General features: G+C 43.6%; 2 protein-coding genes across 6 annotated transcripts in view; one reads left to right on the forward strand and one right to left on the reverse strand.

Moving 5' to 3' along the window:
- Positions 1-5,563, reverse strand: part of EHHADH (enoyl-CoA hydratase and 3-hydroxyacyl CoA dehydrogenase) — a 27,889-nt gene extending 22,326 nt beyond the window's left edge. The window contains exon 1 of the mRNA XM_080409751.1: positions 5,363-5,563. Within this exon, the coding sequence (XP_080265877.1) occupies positions 5,363-5,436 (74 nt within the window). The 5' untranslated portion in view covers positions 5,437-5,563. The remainder of the gene's footprint in view (positions 1-5,362) is intronic.
- The window catches only part of MAP3K13 (mitogen-activated protein kinase kinase kinase 13), an 82,438-nt gene continuing 61,575 nt past the window's right edge, over positions 5,561-26,423 (forward strand). For 2 of the 5 annotated variants that reach the window (XM_080409747.1, XM_080409746.1), the window contains exons 1-2: positions 11,030-11,081; positions 19,707-19,823. The gene's annotated coding sequence lies outside the window, so the exon portion shown is untranslated. Of the gene's footprint in view, positions 5,692-6,594; positions 11,082-11,107; positions 19,824-26,423 lie in introns of those variants that run through there. The other 3 variants (XM_080409743.1, XM_080409745.1, XM_080409744.1) reach the window with 3 other exon arrangements.

Genomic DNA, 26,423 nt, shown 5'->3' on the forward strand with positions numbered 1-26,423 from the left:
GAGCAATACGTTTGCCTCAGGATATGTTACAGTCCAACACACAGGCTGCACTGCTTTGTACCTCACTTTATAACTGGTACTAAAAGATGTACTTTTTGATGAAAGCGTCGTAGTAAAATGTATGACAGTAGAACTATGAAAATACTCAAGAGTATCACAGCTTCGAACAGCTACAGCATGAAAGAAATAAAAAGTCACCATAATTTGCATAAGTATTTCAGTACTGTGACAGCATCATTCATTTACCAGTAACAATGCAAAAATTCACTCCATGCATTCCAATCAACGCTTAATCCCATGCTATGTAGTCAGCTCCACCATGTATACTATTTTGACTGCAAGAAAAATTATTCTTCCAAGATGATTCAGTATAACAGGTTTCAGAAACACACAGCAGGTGCTGTTAAAGAACATGTGTGCACCAGGGTAAGAGAACATCCTTGTAGGTGACCACATAGGGTTATTTTTGTTTTGCATAAAACTCATTGCAGTCATGATGTGCTGGATTTGTAACAAGGTTTTATCATTTATCTCAATAATTTCAGAACTTAGTGAGGGTTTGTGAGCGTGACCTTCTTTCATTTAAAAAAAGCCAAAAAACACAACTTAGAGGCATCCTGAAAATTTTCTTAGCCACCTTTAAAGAAGTGAGATTCTAATCCAACAGTAGAAAATGCTGTTTTATGGGAAACATGCAGGACTGGTCCTTTACCCTTGCACTGCCCCCAGCATCCACAACCCCTGCATTGGGGGTGCTGCTATGTATGTCTACAAACATTCTTTTTAGCATCCCTTACACACCTGCTGTCCCTGAATTTGCCTAATCCCTTTCTGGTTCTGCTGATCCATCTGCCTCCACAGGCTCCTGTGGCAGCAAGCTCTGCATTATCTGTTTTAAAACAATGTCCTACTAGTTTAATCAAATGCCCCTAGTTCAACTGCTGTAGGATTTGGTAAAGGGTTATGCCTTTAATTTATTTGCTTTCTTTATGATTTTGTAAACCTTGACCTTATTCTCCCACAGACTTTTCCTCTCCAAACTGATGACACTCAGCTTTTTCAGTCTGCTTTCTTAACGCAGTGCACCATCCATTGGATTATTTCTGTTGTCCCTTTCTGGATTGTCCTTTTATCCTGCAAATGCAAAATCCAGAACTACACATAACAATTAAAATGTTTTGTATTGCAGAAAAGGGATGCCCTCTGCTCTGTTCTCAACTTACAACCTGACAGTACTCAATATTTTGTGGGCTTTTTGGGCTGTCCCAGCACACTGAGCTGTTGATTTCACAAAACTGTCAAAGGTAAGGATCTCTTCCTTGAGCTGCAACTGCCAGTTTTGAGCTTGGCATCCTGTAAGCTTGTCCTGGGTTGTATTTTTTATTTAAAGACCTTTTTGCTACTGTTTTTTAGCATGCCTTGATCCACTCTTTATATTTTTTTAGTCTTAATTTCCAGTTTACATCTCTCCTGTCATGCTTTATTGGCTTTCTTGTTCTCTTCATTTGGCTAAGTTTCCCACTTCTTAAGAAAATCAAACTTTCCCCTTAGCCTTCTTAGCTTTCTCATCAAGACATGCAGGGCTTTTACTGGATCACTTGCTGGCTGAACAGTTTACCTGGGCTTCTAATAAATTTAAAAAAAAATCTCAAACCCAAACAACAATCCAGCAGCCTCCACCCTTGTTGCAGGCTTCTTGTCTTTCGGATAGATTCTTGCACCGTTTTTTGTTGGAACTAACTGCTGAGTATTTAAAGCAGTCATTATTACTATATTATTATTATTATTATTATTATTATTTTATTATTATTATTGTTGTTGTTGTTGTTGTTATTGTTATTATATTTTATTATTATTATTTATAATTCCCTTCTTAAAATTGAGTACTCATGTGCTGGATTTACCTGGTCTGCTCTCTCTTGCCTCAGTGGCAGATCCAGCTGTGTAGTTGTTACTGTCACACAGCAGCTAATACAGCTTGAACAGAGTCATGCACGTAAATTAAGGCCAAATCCAGAACGGCATCCTTTCTGTAGGGTTTTAGAATAGTTGTTTAAGGAAGACAGGAGATAATTATAGCATCCCAGAATTTTTTTTCAGCATCTCATCCTGATGAGGTGCTGATCCAGTCCAACACAGGTAATCACGCTCTCCCTTCATTGGTAGCTATCTGAAGTTGCAGCTTCTCTAATCTCCTTTGCATTTTGATTGTTAGGCTGATTGGGGGTCAGAAGGACAATCCCATCAGCCAGGAAGAGCCTTTTCCAATCATTACTGTTAGGCTGTTATCCTTTATATAATCCCACACGCACACTCCCCTACTCCATGTCCTACCCTACCATTCCTGGGGCTTTTCTGCACTTGTCAGCTCAAATGCTGAAATACTCTTCCACATCTTTCTTAATTTTCACTGCCAGCAGCCTGCCTTTGCTTATAAGGTGTGGCTGGTCCTTTCTCTTACAAGTCTTGTCTGCTCCCCAAAACTTCCCAGTTCTTTGTATATCTAAATCTCTTCCTTCTGTGTCATGGACTTACAAATACAGATCTCTGAATAGTAAACTTCTGCAAACCAGGAAAGAAAACCCCAAACAAATCAAATTTGGCACATGCCACTTCTGCTGGTGGAAAGATTGGCTTAAAGGGGAATCTGTGTGGGAACCAAATTTGCAGCCAGAATCACAGGTCAGCCTATATTCCTCAGGAAAGCACTGCCTGGGAGGTACTTGCACAGCAGTGGATGGCGTCAGACAGGAGAAAGTAAATTCCTACCCACCAGTGGCTTCTAAAGTGCTAATGGCCAGTGCGATGGCCTGGGAGCTGAGGAAATGGTGAGGCTGGAACAGAGCAGCAAAAACTCACCAGTCTTTTAAAAAGCATCTGTGCCTGCTGTGAAATTAAATTTTCAGAATTGCAGGACATGGCTTCTGTCTGTAACTTTCACGGCCTGCTATTGCCTACGTAGTCAAACATTTCTAACAGCAATCACAAACCTGCTCCCCTACGACCCACCATACATAGTATGCAGAAGCAGAAGGAACACAGAAGGATCAGAGTACACTCTACCTTTCCCAGCTATAGCCAGGTCACAGCTAAAAACCACCCAAGTATGTGATAATTATGGATCCCTTCTAAAACAGGCATTATTACCCTGGCATGCAATCAAAGGCCACAGGCATGTCTTACGTTATAGATTCATGGGAGCTTAACTAATTTAAATCCATGCTGTGCCACTTCCCATCCTTCTCCACTTAACTCCTAGTCTGTCTCTTGTGCCAGCAGTGCTCTTTGTGCAATTGCACAAGGAGCTGACACAGAGAGTGAGGCTGGCTGAAAAACGAAGCCAAACCAACCAGCTGGTGTTCGGTCACATTTGCACCCTGAGCTGGTTTTCTGCCAGTCACAGGAGCACCCATGCTAGCAGAGCAGAAGCTGTGAGGAACCATGGCCAGGATCACAGCAGTCCCATCTTAGGTTGTGTTACGGTGCTACAGAGCTCGTCACAAGGGAATGAGCCTGCTCGGATCTCTGAGGGTCCTTTGTGCTGTGGGGCTGTCCGTGCACAGGAGCTTGGCCAGCACAATACACCTGTGGGGGAGTGAGGATACAGCACTCAAAGGAGACAGCTTTTTTAATGGATCTAAAGTCTACCAGGGTCTTCCTTCTCCCTCCTGGGACTGGGGGACAGGACCTCGACCGCACCGTCTGTTACCCTCGGTTTGTCAGAACTGCACCCTGCTGTGAGGGCACTGAGGGCAGAGTAAACGGGTAGAGAGGCAGGGCCTGTCCTGAAGAGGCTGTTGTGCAAGTGCATGCAGTTGTGGTTCTGAAGGCAGAAGGCAACTTTGGGTTTTCTCAAGGACTTCTCAAAAGAGGCAGAGTTAAGGTTCCTTAAGGACGTATCTTCAGCTCTGCATTTTGTACTTTTCATGGTAAGGATGGGAAGTTTACTGCAGGCATAGCCTGGAAGTTTTATTAGGCTGGCCTTCGGCACAGGGGGTCTGAGGGATGTCTTGCACCCTACAGTTCTGGGAGTCCTACACAGCCAGTTCATCTAATCTCATCAAGTCACTCCAAGTTTGTTTTCTCATAATTGTCTGGGCATGTGAAAACGATCTTACTCCACTTTTAAACGTGTTGCAACAAAAGAGTGAGCAGTGCCAGTTACTGCAGAGCTGCAGTTTGCCTTACAGTATATAGTTTGCTACAGAAAAGCAGCATGTTGCATTTCCTATTCATGTTCTTACTTGTCTCTTTCAGCCTCTTTTTTAACAAACTTCCGATTTACAAGTCGAGCATAACTGTAGTGGGTGTGTCAGGCTTGTGAACACACATTGAATAGACACTGGTCACTGTCACAGAACAGCTCTTAAACTACAGCTGCTTGAAAAGGGTCTGTGTGCTACTCAGAACTGAAGGAACTAAAATACACACCTTACAATAAATTATGTAAAGCCAAAAAGCACGTATATCCTTTTCAAGACACATGAAAAACTAAAATTTCAGAGGCTCCCACAGACTGGCATTTGACTTTGTTTTTCACTGGCTCATCTTTTGAGCTCGCCTGGGGCCTTTTTTGACCAAGATCAGTATTTAAAGGTCAATCCCTTAATCATTTTTAAAAGGCAAATGGACTGCCTTCACTTCTGACGGCCCCTGGCTGTGGTTTAATCCCAGTGCCAGCTCCGCTTGCTGAGCCACGTCTGCCACGCACACAGCCCTTTGCCCTGGCCCCAGCGCTCGCCTGGCTGGCACGGGGACGGGGACAGGGACAGGGACAGGGACAGGCATGTCCTGCCAGACGGGCAGCTAAAGCACATCTGAGGGGAAAAGCTAGTTTTCACCTGCGAGATCTGCAGGAACCCCCAGTGCGGCAGCTGAACTGGCGCTGCCTGCAATCCCTTGCTGGAAGCATCAGCTCGATGCTTTATGACTGGAAGGTGATGAGATACACCTCAAGTTTTTAATCAGCTTTCAGGGGAGATGGCAGAAAGTACAGAGAGCCTGACAGCTCTCCCGCGAGACCACTCCATTGTAATATATGGATATATGGATAACTTACAATCCAGAAATTATAATAAAGAGCAGAAGTCATGGAAAAGTTCAGCATGTTTCTCGCGAGGGGAGATCTAAGGCGCTCTCCGAAGGGGCGGATCGGGCTGAGGTGGGTGCCCCGGCGGTGCTGAGGGCTCTCAGGCGCCGCCCGCCCCGCGGCCAGGAGGGGCCTCACACGGGCACGGAGCGGGGGGACTGAGGTGAAAGGGGGGGAGATGGGGCAGTCCCACACCCCGCCCACCGAGGAGGGCGAGCGCCAGGGAGCGCGCGGGGGCGGCCGCCACACGAAATGGCGGGTGCCCGCCGTTACCTCAGCGCGTTGACCGGCGGGTTGCGGAGCCGGATGACGGCCACGGCGGCGGCGCCCCTCGCGTACTGCGCCATGCCGAACGCCCGCCGCTGTCCCCGCCGCCCCGGCCCCGGGCCCGCCCGCAGCCCGGCCCCGGCGGGGCGGCGCCGCACGGCGGGTGCTGCCCGCGGCCTGGGGGCGGCGGCGCTGCCGGGGCCGGGCGGCGGGCAGCGTGCCGTGCTCCGCTGCGGAGCTCTGCCAAGGGCTGGCCCTGCGGAGACCCTGCTCGAGGGTCTGAGGCCTGCGTGGTTTTGAAATTAACGCAGGGGAGGTAAAGAAGTGAGGATGTGGTGAGCTCTGCCACGTCTGTAAAATCCTACTTAGAACAATATTAATTTAAAAACCTAAAAGATGTGGGGGTGTGAAAAAGTAGTTCCTAATATTACAAAAGCATCCTTCACACTAAAATGTAATTTAAGGGAGAGAGAAGGTTCCCTGGGTGTTGGAGAAGTGATGGCTTTGTACATGGCTCTGTGGTGGCCGGTTGCCCAGCCCAGCCCCGGCACCGGGGCACACTGCGCTGTAACGGGGCCCAGCCCAGGCCTGGCAGAGTGACCCCCTGAGCAGGCCGAATCCTCCAGTAACTCCCACAGAAAAAATCTCAGCAACTGCAGGTGCTTCTCCCAGGTGTGGGTGTGTAATGAGGCCTGGCTTTCCCTGTGTGTTGTAGGGTGTTTGTATGGGGCGAGGTATATTTATTCTAATTAGCTTGTTGTGGAATGTTAACTTTGCTTGAAATGGTTTCATATCTCTGTAACCTCTCTTTTATATCTCTTGGCCTCAAAAAGTCAGCCACTAGGCTGGTAGCTGCAGCTCCTTCCCCTGGTCTAGAACAGCTACAGATAATGTGAGAACTTGATGTACGTGTACGGAAAGGTCCATATGAATATGTAGCCTTCGCTCACTGCAACCGCTGTCTTTCTTACCGCTGTTGTGGTAAATCGCTACAGCTCTTCTGTCATTTGTCACATAATATAAAAAACCCCACCCAAAATGTACATTTTTACATAATGTAAAAAACCCCACCAAACCCCAGGGATATTTTCTGCAATTTGCTTGTAAAACTGTGTTTTGGGAGTTTATAAAAATGGTGCAAACTATGCCTTGGTGCGCTAACTGATCTGTTGCATTTTTATTAACCAGAATGAAACCAAAGATCACTCAGAGTTGTACTTTCTTTTTAAAATTTACAGGTCTCTTTTACTTGTCCTTTAACGATACTACTGCTATCATTGTGACAAGAACTTCTGAGCATGAATAAACACAGAAGAAAACAGTTCTCAGCAAAAGAAAGCTCATAGGAAAAAAAAGGAAAAAAAAGCAAGCTCTACAGAGTCATGGAAAGGCTCCAGTAAATGTTTAAGGTTTATTGATATAAGCCTTATGTTTGTCTTCTTTTCTCCCTAAAGATAAATAGAGTTTGGTCATGAGCAGAAGTGCATTTAAGTGTATACAGCAGAAGAAATTTAAGTCTCCAGAGCTTTGTTCTGTGCTGAGTTTACAAGGACCAAGTGCGATGGCCTGAGCATAAATGCAGCTTCCAGACCAATGGAGGAAAACGAGTACATGGGCGTGGGCTCCAGGCTAGGCATCTTGCTGGTTTTTCCTCTCACAGCTTAGCTGTTTTCACAACAGTCTGATCCCAGGCAATGCAGCTCTGTGGTATCAGAGCTGATCTGAGCACAGGCAGCTGTGGGAGGGGGTGAAGGTTGCAGAGCCTGTTGGTGGTGCACTTAACCTTGATAAAATGTAATCAACACGGTCAAGTTTTTTTCTGTAAACTTTTGAGTATTTCACCAAAACCTTGTGCAGGTCTCCAGTGCTTCTATTTCTAAATCTATTTTGTGAGGAGCAGGGCTCTTCCCTGCACTGCCTGGCGGTTTATACTTGGATGAAAACAGCAGTTGACTATGAAACCGCAAGATATGGTGGTGGCTTTCTCTAGTCCTGGGCCGGCCAAAAGAAAAGATATCTTGCTATATGAAGAGAAATACTCTAACTGCATATCTAAAATTGCTCACATCTTCATGCTCTGCTAGAGGACACCTCTACTCTTGTCTGCAGCGGCTGATGCCATTTCAGAAGTAAATGATGATTGTGGTAGAGGCTTAACTTTCTTACACAAAGTTGGAGTAGTAATGAAAAGCTTGCTTTCAACAGGACAAGGCAGGCAGTGAGGTAGGTTGTGGATATTCCTCTGGGGTTGTTAAGTTTTGTCATCCCTTTCATAACTGGTCTTTTCACTGCAGAGTAGAGGATAATGCTCAGAAAATATACCTGGTGCCCATTCCAGCTCTGGAAAAAGTATAGGCTTCTCCAAGTGGGAATATCAAAGCCTTAGAAACTCCATTACTAGAAGTGGAAATGAGGGATATTCACCAAAGGACAGATTTTAATAAATGTGAATGTTGTGCTTTGTCTTCCAAACCCCTCAGAACATGCTGTGGTAAAAGAAAAAGAATCCTGCTTCTTCCTGAGCTGAAGCAGCACAAGTCTGTCAAGTCTCCAACAACCTCCTGGGATCATCAGCCTTGTTCAGAAAGTGCTGAATGATACAAACAATGCTTCATTTATAGGCGGCTCAGGTTAATTTTTATTCTACTATATCATTGCTGCAAGGTACTTCAGAAGATGCGGCTCGATTTGCTATAAACTTATTCACATGGAACGAAAGTTCCTGTAAAATGATTACTGACTAGTTGCCCAAAACATGTCTGTTTCTGACCCCAGAGGCATTTGAAAAGGAGGGTCTGCAGTGATATTCCAGTTGTAGGAGCAGTGTATTTCCACTGGGACTACCTCAGAGGAATATGGAAAGTCTAACTAGCTGTATTGTGCAATCTGAGCTGAGGTTCTGTGGTATATAACCTGTGGTCACAGTGCTGAGAGGGGGTAGGAGCTCTGAAAACTTACTTGTTCTTGACAGCAGCTGGTTTGAACAGCAGGCTTGAATTACACCCTGCTGTTGAAATGACAGCTTGGAGGGCCAGCTAAATTCACCAACTGTTTTCTGCTTTTCTTTTACAGCTATGACCTTTTAAAAAATATATTTTTTTGCTTTAAAAAAGATTATTTGGTGTAAAAAGAGCTGTTGATATCCTCACCTTTATAATCTTTTGCCTGGTACACTGTTTTGTGATCCTAGCCAATACCCTCATCTGTAGTAAAACCCAATATTGGTAAACATCTGAACACAAAATAGTTTTCAAAGGTTCCTTTGGTTACACACACCTTTAGGTGACCTCCTCTGGTAACTCTAAGGTCCTTTTCCAAACTATCTCCAAAAACAGCCTTCCAGAGCCTTAGTGAGCTGGAGTTCAGCACCTCAGGGCTAGTATGTATAGCTCTTTGAAAGGCACAGCTGGAGCAAGTGTGGTAATTTATATACTATAAAAATAAAATTAAAAAATCTACACAACAAGGCTATGTGGGCTATGAAATTCTAGAGTTTAAATTTCTGCTGAAGAGCCTCAGCTCGTTTTAGCAAAGGAATTCTAGTTTGAAGTGATAAAGACATACTTGAAAACTTGTCCTCCTTGCTGAGTAACTTTGAGGCTTGTTTTCCTTTAGCAAAAAAGATTTAAAATGTCTTAGAAACTTTGCCTCCTGTTCTGTCTTGTAGACCAAGGCTGGGCATAATTAAATGCCTAATTACATTTGTCACTGTTAATATGTACTTAAAAACAGGGCTGTAGGTGGAGAACGGTTTTATATCCAACACTGCACTCCCCCTCAGAAAGAAACAGCTAATTTTCTTTTAAAATGTATCAGTGCAGGTGTGGAGAGCCCGGCAGGTCTCTGAGCAGGACAACTCCTTGTCTTACTGAGGTTTTACTCTGCTCCTTGGCTTCTTGAAACCAAGAGTTACCTCTGTAAAACTCCCCACTGCATTTGTTATTTATATGTATAATTTTAACATCCAGACCTGCAAAGACAAGGCTGTTGACAGTTTGCACACATAAAGCTGGTCTGACATATTTGTGAGCAATGTACAAACCCACAGCATTTCCCATTGAGTGGGTTGCCGCTTCAGCATTTATTTCTGTCTGTACCACTCTGTGCATTTCAGATTTAAATTTACTTAAACAAAAATTACCATTTCAAATGGAAAATCTTGACTTCTCTCTGCCAGAACAAAGTATCTGCTGGTTATTTTTACCAGTGCAAGCCTATTTCATGATTTTTAAGCTCCGATGTTTGAGTGGTTTGAAAGCAACACCTCCTGGCAAGCCGTGGTATTGCTTGTGCAAGCAGAGGCCTTCCTCTTGGATTGATACTCCAGACAGCGGAGTCATTTGCAGCGATAGTCCCTCGCTCCTTAGCATGCAAATCGCAGTGTGATCGATGTGGCTGTTATGATTCCCACTGGGGGAGAAATAAATGTGGGAAGGGTGTTCCCGAAGTGTTTAAAATGACAGCAAACATAAGCACGTAGTGCTGTTGTACAGGTATTGCTGCCTTTGTTTTTTATACTACGTGTGCTTGTTTACAGTGAACAATATAACCAAAAGCAATGCAGGACTTTATAAAAAAAATTGTGAAGCCAGCAAACAAAGGATGCTGGCTACCATCCCCGTAAATGGTAACGTGGACATTAGTGTTCATCTTTGCCCTCTTAACTGATTCCCTTTGTATCCCAGCGTAAAACTGGCAGAAAACAGGATTCAGAACAGTTTCAGAAACCTTCTGGAATGTTCACAGTATCCCATTCCCTTGGTGCTAATGCAATGTGGCTGTTCTTAGGAGCAAATGAATATACTACAAAAGACAGGGAAGCACCACAGAAAACTGCTAAAGAGCAAGGTTACAGTCCCCTTACAGCATCTACGTGTGGTTTAAGGTACTGTTGTGCAGCATCACTGTGAAACCATCCAGCATGCTAGAATAACTTGAGGGATCAGACACGAAGAATGCAGGTAATTTATACAGAAGACTGAGATAGGATGCAAATGTTCATATAATTATGATGAATAAAAGCAACACAAGTCATTGCAGAAGGCCATTTCTTGGAGGAGACTAAGATTGTCAATAATGATGACAAGATACATATAATGCATAAAAGTTTCAGCTGTCTATTCCAGATCACTGGTTGTTGATGTACCATTAAGGAAACTTTTCTGTCGAGCAATAAAGCATCTGTCAAAAGTTTGGCATCTTAATATCCAGTTCAGCCACGTAGCCTGCATCCTTGTATTTTGAGAACTGGCTGAAAAATTATCTATTGGAGCTGGTATCCCTCAGTCTTCGAAAACATGGGAAACAGATGACAAGGAAAGCATTTTGCGGTCTGCCTGCCCTAACCGCACCCCCGACAGACCTGGTGCACCTCTACCCATGGCAGCCCAGCGGGTCACCGAACCTTGGCTCTGCCTGGCGGGGCCGGCCCGTTCTCCCAGAGCGCCGGCGCTCGGCAGCCCGCCCGGGGCTGCCCACACGCACCCGAGTGAGCCCAGGGGGCCTCAGGCGGGGAGCGCCTCGGGCTGGCACCGCAGGCCGCCAACAACCGCCTCACGGCCACCTCACAACCGCTTCACGGCCGCCGCCCAACCGCCGCCCGTGCGCCGCTGCGCCTGCGCGCCCGCTGGCCGCGCCGGGGCGGGGCGCGGCGCCGGAAGTGACGCGCAGAGGCGGGGCCGACGCTGAGCGGGGCGGTGCTGCCGGCGCCGGACGCGGTGCCCAGGTAACGCGGCGGGGCCGGGCCGGGGCCCTCTCCCGGGCCCCTCCTGTCTTTCAGCGGCTGAGGCAGCGGGAGGGTCGGCGCGTGCAGGGCCGCCGTGTGCAGGGCCGCCGTGCCGGGGGTTGCCCCGGAGGTTGCCCCGGAGGTGAACGGCTCCGGCGGCCCCTTAGCCTCCCTTTGGCCGCTGTGGGAGCGCTGGGCCCCGCGGAACGGCCGGCGGTGGGTGCTCCCGGGTGGGCCCGGGCGCCAGGGGCACGGGGCGCGCCCCGGTGCTCCCCGGTGCCACTTCTCCTTTGCAGGGCCGAGTCGGGGGTTGTCCCCCCTGTTCGGAGCGCGTCCCTTCCGCGCTCGCGTATTTAAAACAACAAAAAGGAGGTTTTCATATTAAAAAAAAAAAGAATTGCAGCCGCGGCACTGAGCCCTCTGAAGAAGCGAGGTCTTGGTAATGCCTATTTTGAGGCAGATGAACAATCTCAGGGTATTATCTCCTCCTCTTCCCGGGAGGGAGGAAGCGTTTAAGTAAATCTCCAGACGGAATCCGAAGCAGATCGTTACTGGGTTAAGGCTCTGGCGTCTGTCGTAATCCTGTCCGTGCAAAACGTCCCAGAGGCTGTTAATAAAAAAAGAAAAAAAACTGCGCAAGCTTTATGGTTTTGTGCTCTGTTCCATTTAAAAAAAAAAAAGAAAAAGGTGGTGTGGTAATTCCAATGCTGCTTTCATCTGGCAGAAGTTTGGAAGACTGAAGGGGATGGCTTTAGTGGGGACTTTGCTTGCACTATATCTGGTTTAGCCCAACAGAGTGAAAGAAAATGATAACTGGTCAGAAGTGAAGCACTTAAAACTGAGGGAGGACAGCATGTTACTTTCTTGTAGGGATAGGCAGCTCCCAGGGCAGAATCTAGTACTGCTCGGTAATTTGTGCTGAATGGGTGGAGATAGGTATAAGTAATGCTTGCAAACATAATACAATGAAAATAAAACCTTTAGAGAAAATGGATAGGAACTTGTTGGCTTCCTTTCTCATTGGACCTTTGTGGCAGTTTTGTTGCTAGAAACTACTAAGACCTTGTGGCTTAATTTGTAGTTGTTCTTCTTTGATCCTGTAGTTTTACATCTCATTCTCAAAGCAGAGTGAAAAAATAAGGATAAATATTTTATGCATCCATGCTGAGATGAATTTGAGTCCTGATCTGATTGCTCCAAGGAGGCATTTGAGATGTGAAAGTGTACATTTTTGTAGAAACTGTATCTATCAGTAAGCATGGAATTTCAAGAGAGCAGGTTTAAGATTATGTTACTGCTGAAAAGGGTGGCCCTGCAGGTTCTTTTCCAGCCCTCTGATTGTTTTCATTGCCTCTCGTGCTGGTATAAGCGGTTGTGTGGTCGGCTGGATTCATCTGCCAAACCAACCAGCAGTTAGCACCATATAGAAAGTGAACTTATGGACCTGACTGTGTGTCTGTACTAATGATATGTATGTAAGAGGGAGAGGCAGGTCTGCCCATTAGGCAGTATTATGGGTCACATTCAGTTTAGCTGCTTGTGAATTCCCCGAGGCTGTGCTTCCCTGGACAGGTGAGCTGCCCTAGTGTTTGAGGTTTGTTTTTTTGGTGTGTTTTTTGTTGGTTTGGTGTTTTTTTTTAAGATGAAAGCTGTGCAATACTGTCTGTCTCCTTATTTCATGATGTGACTAATACTGTCAGCCCTGCCCCTCGCTCCCCCTTTCCCTTTTCTGAGTAGAAATATTTTAATTTTGTTTCCTAAAAAAAGTTCACTGTTGGGTGATGACCAGTCTGGTACATGTGAAGAGTTAGAAATGTAGGAATGGAGAATTTTTAGAAATTTACCTGTGGTGATTATCACCAATATCTCCACTGGAATCGTTGCTGAAACATGTTCAATTTTAGAGAACAAAAGCAGTTTCTGCTAAATGTAAAGATGGGAGTGCTAACAATACATGAAGAAATTATATTTAAACACAGAGAACAGGTGGATAAAGAATTGAAACAGATGAAACAAGAAATTTCTCTCAGTTGCTGAGTTTTGGTCTGAACTGTATTTTAACAGCTGTTTTTGACATCAGAAAGATCTCTGTCCAAAAAATGATAACAGATGAGACTATTAGCAAAGCTTTTCATCAGTGGAATCCAAATAATTTTCTGGGGATGTAAACAATCTGGTTAGCTTCACTAAGGCTAAGGACAATTGACCTGAAAAAAAAAGGTGTCTTTTGTTTATTGTACTATTTTAAAGGCTACGTTATTTTAAAGGCAGCTCATAGATTTTATTAAGATATTTAGTGGAGAATAAATACTTCTTGTAATGTCCAAGAGTTTTATATAAGCCTTTGTGACATAATTTAATGTCTTCATTGTAATGTTAAAATACTGCTTCTTGAAAAAGTGCTGAATTTCCAGAACTTGTTGTGGTTCAGTTTTACATTATTTTTGCACTGTGGCTCCTGCCCCTGCCTTGAACCTGTTCTGTCGCATACGCGTCATACTGTTTAGATTTCCTTTCACAGAAATGCTTTAAGTCCCTTATTAAAATTATTAAAGCTGAATCTAACTGCTGTCCTTGTAGAATTTATCTTTACAACTTCTCATAAAGAAGATAAATTGCCCTTTATTCTTCTTTGTTAGGAAAGATAGCGTAAGATTTAATAAGTTACTATATCAAATACTCTAGGTGTGTCTCAACAGTACAGTGCTTAAGTTAAATATTGACTTGCTGTATAGGACTTTGGTCTTGTGTAACCCTTGCTGAAGCTGCAGCCAGGAGAAAGGTATTATTGCTGAGATAATAACAACTTAAAATTTCCCCCTGCCAAACTCAAGCCAGTCTAGCTGTGCACAGAAGCAGCTACTGGTGGCAGAGGAGGCTCAGCAACCTTCCTGTTGTATACTCATGCTCAGTGTTGGTAGTCTCTGCTGTATGATGTGAGTAGGTAATTAAGCTTGTACCTGGGGCAGGTGACAGTACTTTTCTGTCTCTCTCTAGATAATGAAGTGATGAGAATTTGAGGTCTCATCATTGATGCCAAGTCTGGTGGTCCTTTCTAATCTTGCTTTTATTTATGCTTAAACATACCTTTAGCTGGAAGAAATTTTGTGTGTCAGGCCGTCTCCTTTCTGTGATGCTGCCTCCCAGTATAGAAGGCTCTTTGTGTTTTACATACAGATTCCCTTGAAAAAATAAACATTTCTTATTCTTGCAAAGGGTTGCTTTCAAATATGAACTAAGTGTAACTGGTTCAGTATTTTCAGCCTGCTCTGTGCCTTTTTCCTTGCTGTTGTGGGCTTTCTTATAAAGGGCTAAAGTCTGATTGCCAAATTTTATCAAAAATAGAATTCCTCTGGAACTGACGAGATAAATTTTGTCCCTCAGTGATGTAGCATGTATCGTTCTCGAATGCTTTGCTGTGGGGAGCTCAGCATGCAACACAGCCGTACATGAAAGAAAACTAATTTTTCTCTACCTAAGAGGCTTTGTAGGAGGGAGGCATCTTAGTTTTTTTTATTTGCCAGTGGGGAATAGGAGTTTCGAAGTAATGAGGAGGTTGTAAGCAACAAAAAGAGCCAGTCATCTATGATGCTTTAGGTGAAGGAATTTCTGCATCTTTTAATAATAAGGCATTTTGAGCTGTTTATATGTGAGTGGAGGAATAAGTTATTTTGGATCCTTGGTAAGCCTGGTTTCCTGTCAGAATCTAGTTCTGGGAAGATTTTTCTCCTGTATTACTGGAAGAAAGTTGGGTTATGTCATGTGTCAGCATTGTTTGCTATAAACTGAGGCTTTAATGGAAGAAACATTTTGTTTTAGATGTAGGATTGGGTTGATAGATCCTGCCCTTTTACTTACTTTAAACCTTTTCCCTAAATGTGATGGGCATGAATTGCTCCTTGTTCACTCTCTGGATATTCTGGAACATGTGTTTATAGAGTGTCTGTGAAGAGCCCATGGAGTAAAAGGGGATTCAGGCTTTTACCATTCCCATCAATTTTTTCCACTTTGTGAATTTAATGTTCTGATATGATTCCTTTTCAGGTGTATTTCAAAGATGCATGAATGTTTGGTGTGACTGAGGTCAAGATTCAGGCTGAACTCCAGATGGTGGTCAGAGGATTACTTTGAGAGCTAATTATGAGTGTTCTTTGTATAAGTCTGAATAGTTACATGACAAAAATGTTTCTTTAATGATTCATTGGGCAATTTAGTGGGGAAAAAACACCCAACTTTTTAACTTCCTGATGAAGCGTGTTTTTTTCCCTTAGCCCACCTGGCTCGTATTGAACTGTACCCCAGCATTTGCAGGCTGTTTTAATGGATGTTAGTTTGCTGACTCTGAAAATGAGATCTATGATATCTTTGAAGTCCCGATATCTTATTCTCTCTGCATGCGTGGCCTACATTTCTCCTTGCATCCATCTACTGAGTGAGTGTACTGCTATGGTACGAGCTGCAAACAAAGACCGCTGCCTGTGGTTTATTCAGGCGTAGACTCCATTGAATTAGTGAATACTATTTTTGGAGTTCCCTGGGGGAGAGGGTGGTCAGCCTTTCTAACCTCAGAGCCGAGCAGAGGGGAGTGTAGCAATGCCAGCTTTAGTGTCACTGTGCTCCGTCAGCTGTCGGTGGTGCTTCTGTCAGAGAGGATCCTGTCTTCTGCAAAGGGGTGTTAGCGGCGTCATGCAGCAGCAAGTTGGTGAGAAAACATTCATTTTACTCTGTTGGTTTGTGCCAGGAAACACCTTGTCTGCATTTCAGAGACTCCTGAGTTATGACTGCTCCTGTCTTAGCCTAACAGATTTGCCCTCTGACTCATGGATAAAGGTCAATGCCCCTGACACCCGCAGCTCCAGATCACTGTGCCAGCCTGTTCTTGTCAGGTTGCATTGTCACTGTCTTATTTAGTGTCTGGTGCTGTGGCCATTACAGTTTTGGCCTTTGCTCTGTGGCAGGACAGCTTAGTGCTAAAGGGGATGAAGTTTCCTCTCAGTTACGTCCCTCCCTGTTTCTGGACTATTTGTGTATCCCTTGAAGAGCAGTTTCCCACTGGTGGTGTGTGTCCAGTGCTTCTGCTGGCTTCAGAGCAGCCAAACACCTGAATGTTGCTGGAGGTGGAGAAAACATAGTACTGGGGTCTCATGCTGGTTGTGCCATGGACCTCAGCAGGCAGCAGATAGATTTCTGAGTTTTCCTTAATATCATTTGTTTTCTACCTGTTTTTCTGATAGCAACCTGAATGCTACAGTTTGCAGTGTTGCTTGGTGGCATTAGGACACCCCTTTGGGAATGTTTAAAAGTTGCTTTAGTCACAGGGTTGCTGAGAGGACTTCCCTCTCTTTGTACCTCCCTCAGTGAAGGTTAGTATATCATATAGGTGACAGAGTACTTGGACCTTCCTGTTTTAGATACAAATAGAGCACTCTTTTAATGGGTTGTTTACATTCCTCAAGGTGCAGTGTCCTGTAGTTTCGATGTACTTGCCTGTCTGTAAGGGGAAGAAATACTGGTGCTGGTTCACTGATCTGGTGTGCTCCTGTGATTGGAGACTCTCCCTGCAGTCTGGTGGGCAGAAGATTGTGCAAAGGTGCTGGCTGTAAGCTACAAGTAGTATTTTTGTGTTCAGTCATCCATTGCCTGTTTCTGGGGGCAAGAGCTCTCTGAGGAGAGATAATCTGAACTGTTGATGTGTGCTGTTTAGTGCAGTCAAGTTCAGGAGCAACGTAAGCTGACTAGGTAGGCAGTCAACTGTGGAGGTATCTGTATTGAAGCCTCCTAGCACTTGGAGTCATGGAGAGTGTTTGCAGAATCATTTTTTCCCCAGTGTCTAGGGCTAGAATGTACAAGTTGCAACAGAAAGAGTCATCGTGATGTCCCTAAGAGATGAAAGGATTTGTTGGGTTTTCCTTTGTCAGGGAACAGTTGACCTTGGGACCAGTGCCTTGAGACTGCTGGTGAGCTGGCTGCTTTCCTATGGTTCTGAACACGCTGAAGCAGCAAAGATCATTCCCTAGACTCTGAGTGTGATATTTGGTCAGTGTCCTCGTCAGAAACCGGATTACCTTGAAGTCAATCTCTTTGACTTAATTTCCAAGCGGAACTGTCAGTTCTCTTCCAAAAAAATCTAAATCTAAGCCTAGGTTTCCTGATTCATGGGGTGGGAGGTTATTGTATGTCTAACCCCAAACTGGCTGCTGCTCAAGGTTCTGCAGCATGTGATGCCTGGTGTGGCATCGGATGATGGATGGTTGGTTTGTTGATTCCCTCCTGGCCAACTTGAACTTTCTGCCTATTTTGTGGGTCACTCATATGGTTGCAGGGCCCAAAGAAAACCCTGAGTTCAGATTTGTGTTGCATTGCATGGGCTGGGTACTGGGTAGTTCTTGACACTTAAAACAGCCCACACTTCTCCAGTACACGGCTGTCATCAGTACCAGGAAAGATGATAGTAAAGAACCTGCTCAGCAAAATGGCCAGTTTCCCCTTTTTGTGCTCAGTGAGTTCAGTGGTTTTTTTGGAGGTTGCAGTACTTCGTACTAATTAATTTCTCTTATTTTCTGGTAGGTCATGCTTTTTCCAGGTCGCTCCCTAAGATTTCATTTCAATCTTTTTTCTGAAACCATGCATCTCCACGGCAGAGGTGCTATACCACACTTGTGTGTTGAGAGAAGACTTTTATTTAATAATTAGAATTATGCAAAAGTTAAAGTTATTAAATCTTCCAGGTGTCTTTTGAAGCTACTACTGAGAGAGCAAAGGCTATTGTCAGAGTCGCTTGAAGGTGCATTAGACTCTTAGGAGCTTGTTTATGCTTTGTGTAATGAGACATATTCCTTGTCCTCCTTTCCCCCTGGGCTGGCTCAGATTATGCTGGTAGTATTTAGTGAAGAACACTTCCAAGTCTGATGTCACTCTACAGCAAAAACCTGGAGGTTTGTTGAGATACACACCAAGCACTGGGACTTTGCAGAGTCATCCAGGAATGAAACTGCATTTTGCGGAGCAGAATGTACTGAGATTGCCATTTGCATGGAGGACCCCGACACTTGTTTTTAGATAGCTGTGAAAGAGTAGCTCCAAGCAGAGCTCTGCAAACACGTTGTACATGTGCGAAGTTGCCTGAAGTTACAAGAGAGCTGCTTTTAAGTGGCTGGTTTTCTTTAATCTGTATTGTTTGTATGACATTCCTCCTCCTCTCTTTGTAGTTCTTCCAAACTCCAGCAGGAAGTTGAGGAGAACTGTGAGTTTGGGATATATCCAAAACCTCTATACCTGTGAGCCTGTGGAGAGGTGTGGGACTTGCCCTGCAGATATGGCCAAATGGGAAAAAAAATCTTGGGGAGACTATTCATCTGGAGCAGTAAAGTCTGAAAGTGAAAATAGGTAGTACGTACTGAGCTGTAGTTATTGGGAAGTAGGTGTCTTTTCCTAGACTTCCTGGCTAGTGGGAACCTTGAGAGTGTGACCTGAGTAGTCTGAAAGAGATGGAGGGTTTCACTGCCTTGAGTAGCGTTGTGACTTTTTCACGGACACCCAAAAGGACAGAATATTGATAACAGAACTGCGGGATATGCTGTGTTGAAATTTTATCTGCCTAAGTAGCTGCTAGTCCAATTCCATTAATGTTTGCATATTTAATAAACTTTTAATGCTGGATTTTAATGAGTTGGCAGTTATCTCTGAACATCCAGCAGCAGCAGTCACAGAGTGTAGGTGGCTCTCAAATGCAGATTTCTCTCACTTAGGAGGCATGTGGCCTTTCCTTGGGCAGTCAGCATTTGCCAGGCTGTAGCATGCTTTGATTCAGTTTGTACTGATGTACATCAATAATGAACTGTTAATTTGGATGGAGCCCTAGGGTTAAGTTTTTCAGGGGAGAAATCTTTAAAAAGCTGGATATAAGAGGACACGACCTTGGTTAATCTCGTAAAACACTATTTATCTACTTGGGATGATTCTTACTACTGATCTAATTATTTTGGCTGCAAAATGGGCCTCCTAGGGAATTTATTTCTAATGTGGCATTTGCTCATTTACAATCCCAGTGCTTTTGCTTTCCCTTTTCAGCCTTAGTTTCCAAACATATATCAAATTTCTCACAATCCCAAGCAGGCTAAGAAGTGCCCTGGTTGTGCTGCACAGTTGGAACCCAGTGTCTCTAATGAAGTTAAGGAAGCTAATCTATTATTGAGGGTAACCTTGCTAAAATTCAGCAGAAAAGTTCAGTATTCGTGCTCTTGAGATAAACCTAAGTGAGTGAATATCTGTTGGTATGTAAAATGTAGCATGCAAGGTGAAAAGGGACTTTTGATAACACGGTGTAATTCTCACTTCTGGCACCAGTATGACTAAATAATTCACTTCCCCACTCCCAATCTTTAGGATAAAGTCTCAGTATGCTACTGTAATATAGATGCTCGATGTGGGTTGCAGGGGTAAAGAGTGGAGCCCTTACTGCTGCCTTTGAGATAAGACGACATAGGAACAGTGACTGGACCCATCAGATAGGTTTCAGGTGACCTTTCAGTGTGCTTGTTTAAAAGTCGGAAAAATGTTTATGTAACATACTATCTTTATCTGAGAACGCTGTATTTTAAATTGAAGTTCTTTTCGTATCTCCAGAATACCAATTTCTGAGGGGAAGAGCAAAGAGAGTAAACGACAAAAACTGATGGACCACTACATCTTCCAAAATGAGCCTCTTCACACTTTTCCACTGGAAACTAGCATGTCTTGAAGGTGAGTAGGTTTTGTATGTGACAGATGAGCTGCCCCATGTCCTGGGCCTTGACCATCAGTCTTCCCAAAGATAGATCTGTCCTCATTTCAGCTTAATGTGCAACTGCTTTTCTGGGCTGGCACAGCCCATAGAAGCATGCTTGTGAAAATGTGTATTTTATAATTGGGAGAAATATGTAGGAATTAAGTGGTATTTTCCACCATATCAATTAATTATCATTAATTTGGAAGCTCTTGAAAAAGAAAGAGTGCTTGGGGAAAGAGGTGAGCCATTGGGAACATGGATATTTTTTGGTGAGTGGAAGAAATGAAGGTGTTTTATTTTGAGGATGAGAGTTAAGTTTGTAAGACAAACTTGTGTTTAGTTTGTGAACATATTAAATTGGGGCATTTTCAAGTTCTGTTCCAGTCATACCTCAGATGGTATCACCAGTGTTCAGAGTAGCTGAGAAGAAGAGTGCTTGCTGTCGAAGATGGTAAATTAATTTCCCCAAAGTAAAGAACATAATGCTTGAATAAAATTAAATCAAAATTATATTTTGTAGAGTTTGTGTTATCTTTTATGTTATTTTTGTACTCAAGCCCCTTAGGGCTGTAGGCAGTGACTGTACAGTATTGCTTTTAAATCCTTTAATAACAGAAATCAAAATGGGAAATGTCATGTAAGTTCTGGACTCAACATTGAAATAAAACCAGGATTTCTGGGACCAACAGTTAAGGTTTAAAATATCTTGGTTTAGACTTTACTGTCACTTTAATAAATAACACGTGAAAGAAAGCCACGAGCCTATGTAAGCCAAAGTTTGCCTGCTCAGCAACATTAATTCTGATTTTTAATTAGGCTAATAAATTTGCTTTTCTGTTGGTTACTTTATGGATAATTAATTTTTTTTTTTTTTGGTACGAGCAACCTAGCATCTACAAACTCAAAGTTAATAGTGGAGTGTACGTGGTGAAAAATAGGGCTAGGTGGTTGTTAACTGTCATTTTGTCTGCACAGAAATTGCTCTAAAATGTTCAGCATTGGAGTCACAGGCCCCTTGTGTGTAAATGCTTTTTGGTGTGAGGAAAAAGGCCTGGTAGAAATTCAGCCTGTGCTGAGCTTGGTTTTTCTGTGTTTTTGCAAACTGGAAACTGTGTCTCATTATCCATGTGAGTTTCTTAAATATTTGTATATGTGGTAGTGCTGATGATCCTCCCAGGAGTGTATTACTTGACACAGGCACAAGAGGCTGCAGTGTCAGGGAACCTTACTACTTAAGGAGAAAAAGACTTTTAGCTAGAGAGAGAATACTGTTCACATTCCTTTGTGCTATTTGGTTTCTGATATAATCTGCACAATTCTGCATAAAAGGATGGAAACCTGAAACCCCCAAACTAAAATGCGTTACCAAGTTCTGAAAGGTTTCCTTGTTTGCAAGCGTCCTCCTCAGGTTCAATAAGAGCTGTGGAATGTTTTGCAAACATGCATGAGCAACTTCATTTCTATACATTAGAGCCACGGGACTTTCTATGGAAATTAGCCCTGGAAGAAAGTGATTTGCAATACTGGCTCCATATTCCGGAATCACAGCTTTGTTTCTGATTTGTTTTTCATTAATTGTAACTGTTACCCTGGATGTTCCTTATACCTATGTGTGGGGAAGAGTAATACTGAAGTGCTCAGAAGTACAAACTGAGGTCAGCTGAATATTTTTTTTTTTTGTGAGCTCTGACAAGTGGATTTTGAGTTTCTGTTGCTTTATGTAGTTAGACACTACATAACTTCCAGGAGAAATCCTGGAAGACTTTAAATAGGAAGTTGCTACTGATGTTTCACACTTTCTACCTAATAATGTGGAAGCTAATATAATACTACAGAAAAGTAGGATGTGTTCCAAGACACGTAAGTCGAGTGTTTTCCATGTATATGGAAAAATCAGCATTTTTTTTCTACACTGTGTTTGTAGCCTAAATGTTCAAAACATGCTCTTAGATCTTGGAGTGCCATAGTTTCTTCTACATTATGCTTTCCTTGTACATGAAGAGGCTGTGAATGGTTATGTATTTGTATAATGATCTTCAGTTGTTCTTTCGGGGAAGGATATTTTAAGTGCAGTCTATGCATTCTGCACAATTAACTATCTGTATATTAATCTCCAATATTAAAAAGTTCTTGTGATGTTTGAGTGATTGTATAAGTCTGTAGTTAAACCAGGTGCTGTTCATGTGTGGATGAAGAATGTTGTTTTGAAGGTAAAGATGTTATCTGTGAACCCTTTTGCCAAAAAAATCTGGGAAACTAGGGAATCTTACTTCAAAATATTTATTCTGGTGTAGTCTGTGTTTTTCTGTTCATGTGGATGAACAGAAATACCTCTTCTTGCTCTTGCGCCGACCTTTTTCTTTTGCTTTCACACTTGTGAAAAGTACAACTGCAATCTGTGGAGAAAGGTTGTGCAGCAGGGTAAAGGAAGAGGGAGAGTGAAAAGAGGGTATTTTGCTGCTATAAAGCTCCTTTGTTCTCTGAGGTCAGGAAGAGCTGAGCGCCCCGTAGTTTCATAAGCTTTTCTGTTACCTGCTCACATACTGGTCAGTAAGCATAAATGGGTGGATCCTCCTCTGTATGAGTCATTAAGTAAATATCAGGCAGTGCTGGTATTCCTGATACTGGCTGCTCTGAGTACTTGCTCCAGTTTCTTGCTTATTGTTGACTTGCTAATTTCTCAGCTGCTATCACAACCCTAGCAGATTTTGTCAGCACAGGGTCTTCTCACAGTGTGCAGTCGTAGAGAGACACCTCCATTGGACCTAGTAGCTGTTCCAGCCTAGTTAGAGGATGTATTTTCAACGGTAGCGGGAAAATATTTGGAGATGTTTCCAGTAAAACAGTTGGTACTGATTCCTGGCTCAAAGCCTCCTCTTGATCAGAGGCAGCATCGTGGTTTGCCAGATGGCCTGCAAGCTGGATCTGGTGCCTGCTCTGACTGCATCCCTCCTGCAGGCCAGGGCACCGGGGGAAGTGCATCTCTGGCCTCCCATGGGAGCACCAGAGCACGCTGTGTTCAGAGCTGTTACTAGAGCAGGAGGTTTCAGCAGTTCATTCGTGCTTGACTGCCTTTAGGGACAGCTGGCGGCTGCAGATAGGGCTTTGGGACTGGAGGTCTGTGAGCAGCTTCTCCGGCACCTGCTGCAGCCAAAGGGTGGCTGAGTAACGATGATATATGTTCTTCTCCTTGAAGAGGAGATTTGCAGCTTACGTGGGGCAGCAGGGCACTGCAAGTGTTTGTGCTCATTGGGAAGCCCTGCTAGGAAGGGAATAGGGCATGTTTATCCACTGGCACACGCAGGTGCCACAACACTGGCTTCCAGTGTGCACACATTCAGATACTGGACAACTGCTGGGTTTTGCCAAGGCTATGGATTTCTGTCCATTTTTCATGTGGATTAGACTGTAGCAGACTTCTATCCAAAGTGTAAAGCCTTGAATAGGTATAGGGGCCCCTGTTAGCTTCTCTCTCTTGCCTGTCTGCCCCTGCTATGTCATCACTTGGGGCCTTAGGGGATTTGAAAGTGCCTCTGTGTTTCTGGGTTAAATTTTTGTCTCATTGGGAGAAAAATTTGCTACCAATTTAACCTGAATTTTTACTAAATATGGACAGTTTGAACCTTGGGCAAAGACTCACAAACGGGATGATGCCACCCAGCCAGAATCAGTTGCCATCCTTACTTTCTTTGGGAGAGGGAATGTTTCTGGTGCTGGATGGCTGAGACCACTTTGGGGGAGTTGTCCAGACCATTAGAGACTAGAGCTGTGGAAGAGAACTGGGTAAACTTCTACGCACTCCTTTGCTGTTACTGTCTTCAGGGCATTGCTTATACCCATCTGCCAAGGGAAGCTCTTCCAGCCATCTCTAGAGGTGCTTACAGAAGTCCAGATAATCATGGGGTTCTATCTTTTTTTTCTTTTTTTTTTCTGGTGATCTTGAGGGTTTCATGTTGTAAACTGAAAGCACAATAGATGCAACTCAGTTGTGGTACAAGTAGTGTAATCAGCCTGAGATGCTCCAGGTTTCCTACAGGAAGATCCATCAGATTCATCCCCCCATTGAATTTATAGCTGTTGTCAATGTTACAGCGATGGGTTTGGCAGCTTGGTTGCCAGATACATGTAGGCTTTTTTAGATGTTTCATTTGCTGTGTTGGGAACCATTTGTTTTGCTTCAACTGGATGTGAAATATTACCACTGTGGACTGATGGGATTCACTTAAAGGCAAAGCAGGCTGTACAGTCAGTATCAGCCTGAGGCTTGCTGGTCTTAGAGTTGTTTTACTCAGCCACTGCACTGGAACTAACTTTCCATGAACAAAACTTCAGGGGTTTCTGATTTGGGACCTTACTGTGCCAGGAGGAGTCTGCAGCCCAGATGAGTTAGAGAATAAGTGTCCAGGCTGAAAGCCACTGTGCACTTGTCTTTTATTAAGACCTGTTACTAAGACCATCATTTTTGCAAAGCACAGCATGTTAAGCTGTCATTTAGTTAAGGGAATAAACTGTAAAAACCTTTAATCACATTGGAGGGGAAAAGGAGGTAACACTTCAGATTCCTGTGGTGTTTTTTCCAACTTTTTGAGCAAAACAGTTCTATTTTTATAGTATATTTTTCCTACATTTAAATATTGTGTAATGTATTTTTAATTTTTTTTTATTAAATTATGATCATGTGTAATGATTAGATAATGATTAGATACTGATTAGTATGAAAGAGGTGCAGCATTGAATTAATTGTAAATTTGCCTGGTAGCATCACTTGTCTGTATGTTGCCTTATCAAATCAGATACTGTTTCTCAAGCACGTTGCACCTGCTATCTTGAAAGAAACTCAATTACATTTCTATTACAGTAACATTTGCTCAGTGCTCCAAGTAAAGGAGAAGTTTAGTGTTACCGGTGAGGTGCACAGTAAACTTTTGCTTCGTTCATTTAGCACTTGACTTGCTCTTCATTCTCTGATGCATGAGTATTGCATTATCTGATATTTTGAAATAGCTGTCTTTGGAAAGGTGCTCAACTCTTGTGTTCTGTTATCTGTTACCACAATTTATTTTTCCTTGAAATCTAAACGCTGTCTTTGAGTCGATGCATCTTTTTAATCTCAAGCAAAGTGGAGCTCTAGTTTTATCTTTTCTATTTACACAACCTTGATAAAACCAGCCAGGTTATGCTGGAGTCAATTTGATGATAATAAATTCCTTCTGTTCTTCCTTAAGCCAAGTGAAAATGAAATAAGCTAAATTTACTGGCTGTTCTTCATGCCTTTTTGTCCAGTGCAGAAGAAAATTAAGCTATTTTGACCTTTCTCTGACATGTGTAGTCAGTGAAGATGAGGGCAGAGAAAGGCTTTGTAAAAGTAAATGAAGTCGATATTGGTCTTTCTAAAATTGTTATTAATGCACTCCAGTATGTGCCAATTAAAGTCACAGCCTGTGAAGGCAAGTGCAGGCAATCTCCGCTGCTATTTCATCTGCGAACACGTTACATGGTTTCAGGTCTGTGTTCTGATCTTTGAAGCGCTCTGTCACAGAGTTTTGGAGGTGGTGGCTCTGAGCAGGTGCTGGACACCTTATGGTGAGCTCTGTACTGCCCTTCACCTAAAACGTGCTTGCACTGCCAGAAGGGCAGCTCTGCGGAGTCTGAACAGGGCTGGCTGGAATCAGGAGCACCGGGGGCTTGGGCATACCTCTGCCAGCGATATACATACATGGATCAAAAAAAGGCTTGCAACGAACTGGAGGGTTTCCAACTTTAAAACTGTGTATATGTTATGTCCCTTTTTGTAAGAGGATCATAATTCTTTGTGAAAGTGGAGAGAAATGATGTTTCCTGTAAACACTACTAGGCACAGTACTGCTGAGATTAAAAAAAAAACAACCCAACCAAATAAAATAAAGCCAAAAAACCCCACCCAAAACCTAAACCCACTTGCTGATCCAGTGGCTGTACCAGTGTATTTTACTGCGGCAAGTGCACCAGTGTGTTTTGCTAATGGCCAGGGAGGCTGAGGAGAGATTCAGTTGCCAGTCTTTCTCTGTGTTGGAGTTGTGCTGACCTGGTCTGTACTGCAGTTAGGGCTGCGAGTTCATTCTCCCAAAGGGGTCTCGTAGAGGAGATGGTGAGTAGGGCAACTCACGGTGCTGGGCACTGTTTACTTAGTTCATGACAGGGGTCTGCATGCAAACTGAAGCCAGCTGCTGGCAGATAGCTAAAAGTGTTCTGTTCCTGTGCTGATGGTGGGGGAGTCCGGAGACACACGGACGGCATCAAATGGATTGTGCATTTGCATTGTCCAATGTAGCTGTAACTTGGGAAGTAAAAACTGAGTGTGCATAGTTTACCACCCAAAACCACCACACGCTCTGCGTGCTGCTGCTTCGTATTTTTCTGTTGTATTTGAAGAACTGAGCTGTGTGCTTTTTAAATTGCTTGTGTTTTCTCTTGAGTTGGCAGTTAGGAAGGGGAAAGCTTCATGTTTGCTTGACAGAATGTTGCAGCAGTAGCAGAGGATGTTGTATGCTCAGTCTGTGTAATTTCAGGTCTAACAGAACTCCTGCTTACACTTT

This window comes from Falco punctatus (assembly GCF_963210335.1).
Source record: "Falco punctatus genome assembly, chromosome: 13".
Classification (NCBI taxonomy): domain Eukaryota; kingdom Metazoa; phylum Chordata; class Aves; order Falconiformes; family Falconidae; genus Falco; species Falco punctatus.